This window comes from Etheostoma spectabile, unplaced genomic scaffold, assembly GCF_008692095.1.
Source record: "Etheostoma spectabile isolate EspeVRDwgs_2016 unplaced genomic scaffold, UIUC_Espe_1.0 scaffold395, whole genome shotgun sequence".
NCBI classification, from domain to species: domain Eukaryota; kingdom Metazoa; phylum Chordata; class Actinopteri; order Perciformes; family Percidae; genus Etheostoma; species Etheostoma spectabile.
In genome coordinates, this window is record NW_022605600.1 from 205,090 (window position 1) to 208,853 (window position 3,764).

Genomic DNA, 3,764 nt, shown 5'->3' on the forward strand with positions numbered 1-3,764 from the left:
TCACTGTGTGTCTGGGTGGTGACTGCAGCACAGTGCCCCTCAGGGTACGGTGCTCTCCCCCCTTCCTTTTCACCCTCTACACCTCGACTTCACACACAACACCACCCCACTACACATCCAGAAGTTCTCTGATGACACAGCCGTTGTTGGTGTCTCTGAGGGGAACGATCTGGAATCAGGGCGGTTATCAAGGACTTTGTCAGCTGGTGGTGAGCTCAACCAGTTCAGCTTAACACCAGAAGACAAAGGAGATGATAGTCGACTTCAGGAGGAAAACATCCCCTTCTCACCGTGAGCATCCAGGGATTGGACATTGATGTAGTGGAGAGCTACAAATTCCTGGGTGTTCACCTAACAATAAAATGAACTGGACTGATAAACACCAAGCACTCTACAAGAAGGGCCAGAGTCCTCCATCTGCTGAGGAGACTCAGGTCTTTGGAGTGTGTAGGACTTCCTCAGGACCTTCATGACCTGTGGTGGCCTTCTGCATCCTCTACGCTGTGGTCTGCTGGAGGGGGCAGCTCGGACCGGGACAGGAGCAGACTCAATAGACTGATCCGGAGAGCGAGCTCTGTCCTGGACTGTCCTCTGGACCCATAGAGAAGTAGGGGAGAGGAGGATGTTACCAAGCTGACATCCATCATGGACAACACCTCTCACCCCCTACATGACACTGTGGGGTCCTGAGCAGCTCCTTCAGCAGCGACTGATACACCACGGTGTAAGAAGGAGAGGTACCGCAGGTCCTTCATCCCGCCGCTGTCAGACTCTACAACACCTGCTTACCTGATAGTGTTGTAGTTTCTGTTCCTGTTTTTCTCCCATCTACATCACACCTTTCTGTTATCTTTAATATTGGTATTTATATTATTTATTACAAGTACTTACTTTTCAATATTTATGGTCTCAGGTTAATTAATTAAATTATGCTACCGACTCTTGCTTCTTTGCTCTAATTACACATTCAACTTAACTTAATTTTTAACGTCACTTACACCGCAATAGTTTCTCTTATCATGGCAACCGCACTTTAAAATCCTTTTGTTTGACGGCATTTTACTTACTCAGTCTCCATATTTTCATTGTCTATTTTTTGCCTGTATTTCTGCCTTGTATTTCTTGCCTTGTATTTCTTTCGTGCTTACTTGTTTGTGTGTTATTGTTTTGTTTTTCTGTTTTTTGCTGTTGCTGCTATGCTGCTACTTGTAACGACAGAATTTCCCCGTCGTGGGATAAATAAAGTATAATCTAATAACTTCTGCTCAACATTCCCTTTCTCCATAAGGATTTAGATTATCAGCCATTATGTCTAAACCATCCGAGGTAAACTGATCTCAACCTACGTGGTTGTGAAACAAAAGCATCTGCTCCTGTAAAAGCCAGAAGTCTGTATGAAATCAACCTTGTTTTAAAGTGCCCATACTATGCTCATTTTCAGGTTCATAATTGTATGTTGAGGTTGTTCCAGAATAGGTTTACATGGTTTAATTCTCAAAAAAACACCCTATTTTTGTTTTATTGCACATTGTTGCAGATCCTCTTTACCCCTGTGAGTTTAGGTTTCTGTTTTAGCTACAGAGTAGACTTCTTTACTGTCTTTGTTGGGAGTTGCACATGCGCAGTAGTTAGGTAAGGCTCACATCTGCTAGATAACTTTTCTCCAACTTTGACCAGTACAAGGCAGGATTAGCTGGGGAACTTCTTCTAAATGAAGGCACGTGTGTGGAATACCTGCAGAACAGGGACATGTAATTAGTTCTTTTGTAGATTATGGTGAAACTAGTGTGTGTTGTAACAGTGTTTTACCATTGTGAACAAGCTGTCATGCTAGTGGGTAATTTTAGCCACCTCGTCTTGGCTACCGTGCAAATCACCCGGAGACTGAAGGTATTCAGAGACCGGCGGGGGAGGGTGTTTAGACATGGCACCACTTGTCTTCTCTGCTGCGCTTCATAGTTGTGAGATTAATTTACCATATAATCATTAATTTAAAAAAGATTTGCTTGTTACTAACCCAGCTCTGGGGAGTCATTCCCCGGAGTCCTTATGTTCTTTTTCCCCCAGCATGTTTCCTTGGATCAGGGAGGATCCAAAATCATGGTTGCAGCTGTCGCTGTGGTCTTGCTACATGTGCTGCGATGCTTTGCTACATCCTGCGACACTCTGCTGTGCCTTGTAATGCCGCACAGTGCCCTGCTATACCAACAAACTATTATTTATTTTTTTGTCACTTATTCATTATCTTTTATTGTGTTATTGCTACTATTCATTTCAACCCTAACTGGCTAGTCACACACCACCTACCAAGAGCCTGGGTCTGTCCCAGGTTTCTTCCTAAAAGGGAGTTGTTCCTCCCCAATGTCACACTGTTGCTTGCTCTGGAGGGAACTACTAGAACTGTTGGGTCCTTGTAAATTATGTGGTCTAGACCTACTCTATCTGTAAGCGGCTCGAGACAACGGTTGTTAACTCTTGTTGAATTGATACTATAAATAAAATTGAATTTTAAGTTTTCTTCACACATCCTCCTTTTAGGCAGCGAGTAGATAGAGCTTGGTGATGCATCAGTGTTTGATGGCTAAAATGTAATCCTACATTTTAGCTTGATAAAAAGAATCTGTAAGATGTTTTGTAAAATATTGAATTATAAAATAAAAAAACAATATAATATTACACAACTGACTTCTAACTTGGCTGAAGGGACAAATGAAGCCTTAACATCTGGATGGATGTGATGTGAAGAGGGGCTTCTGATGAAGGAACCCTTGGTGCTGGGAACAATGTGAACTGGAGGTGAATGGGGTGGAGAAGGGTTGCATTGATTTAGCCTGAAATGACAATTGACACCAGAACAGATTTAACGTTTTTAATGAAACAACGCGATAGCTCGTGGAGATTGTGGCAAATCTGGTTGTTTAACTGAAGGAGTAAACGCCCACATTCAGCTGATGACAATGCAGCTGATTAGATTGGTAGAGAGAGAGAGAAATGTGAAGCTTAGAAGTATTCCTGAAATAGCTTAGAAGTATTCCTGAAATAATTTATGCTGAGTTTTGAGACTGGGTCAGATGATGCATTTTTTGAAGATACTTACTGTGGACTAGTGTATGCCCTAATCATGATCAAAAACTTCAAGGAAACAAATGGTGAAAATATAAAACATTTAATACAAAATGTATTAATACTTCCCTTAAATGCAAATTGTGCAGAAAGGTATATTAATAAGTAGTTACATGAAATAAACCAAATAAAGAGACATATGATGGTTGATTTAACAGTAACATTTTTGAAAGCATATTTACACAATTGGGTCTTATTTATTGAAGTAAGAGGAGGGAGACAGTTTTGGGTAGAGAAACACTTCGACAGCTGTGGTCTCTAAAATTAAATATCAATATTATTTGGTTATCTACTGGTGGACGTCCAAAACTGCAACTGTGAACAACCTGAATCCAAGAAAAGTGCTGATGTCTCAGTTATCGGTCCTGCTAAAAGCAGGTTATTTTACTATCCCAAGGCAGAGTATGCTGTTTTGCGGAGTTTTAGTTGTTCTGGGAGGCATGCTGCATAATGACTGAACACAGACTTAACATCTGCAGGTACTCATCTGCACCATCTGACAGGCACTTACTGACAACCTGAAACAGAAAGGAAAAACAAGCGTAAACTGAGGGTTTATAAAAAAGGAGTGTCTATCTGAAGGACATTAACTTTTACATGACACCATCAGAGTGATTTTTTTTGTGTGTAATCCAACTAAA

The 3,764-nt window shown here is 41.2% G+C and overlaps 1 protein-coding gene across 5 annotated transcripts in view; it reads right to left on the reverse strand.

Moving 5' to 3' along the window:
• Positions 1–3,206: 3,206 nt before the first annotated feature.
• Positions 3,207–3,764, reverse strand: part of rfc4 (replication factor C (activator 1) 4) — a 32,629-nt gene continuing 32,071 nt past the window's right edge. For 4 of the 5 annotated variants that reach the window (XM_032511624.1, XM_032511623.1, XM_032511621.1 and 1 more), the window contains exon 11: positions 3,207–3,641. In XM_032511624.1, the coding sequence (XP_032367515.1) occupies positions 3,546–3,641 (96 nt within the window). In that variant the 3' untranslated portion in view covers positions 3,207–3,545. The remainder of the gene's footprint in view (positions 3,642–3,764) is intronic. The other variant, XM_032511620.1, reaches the window with a different exon arrangement.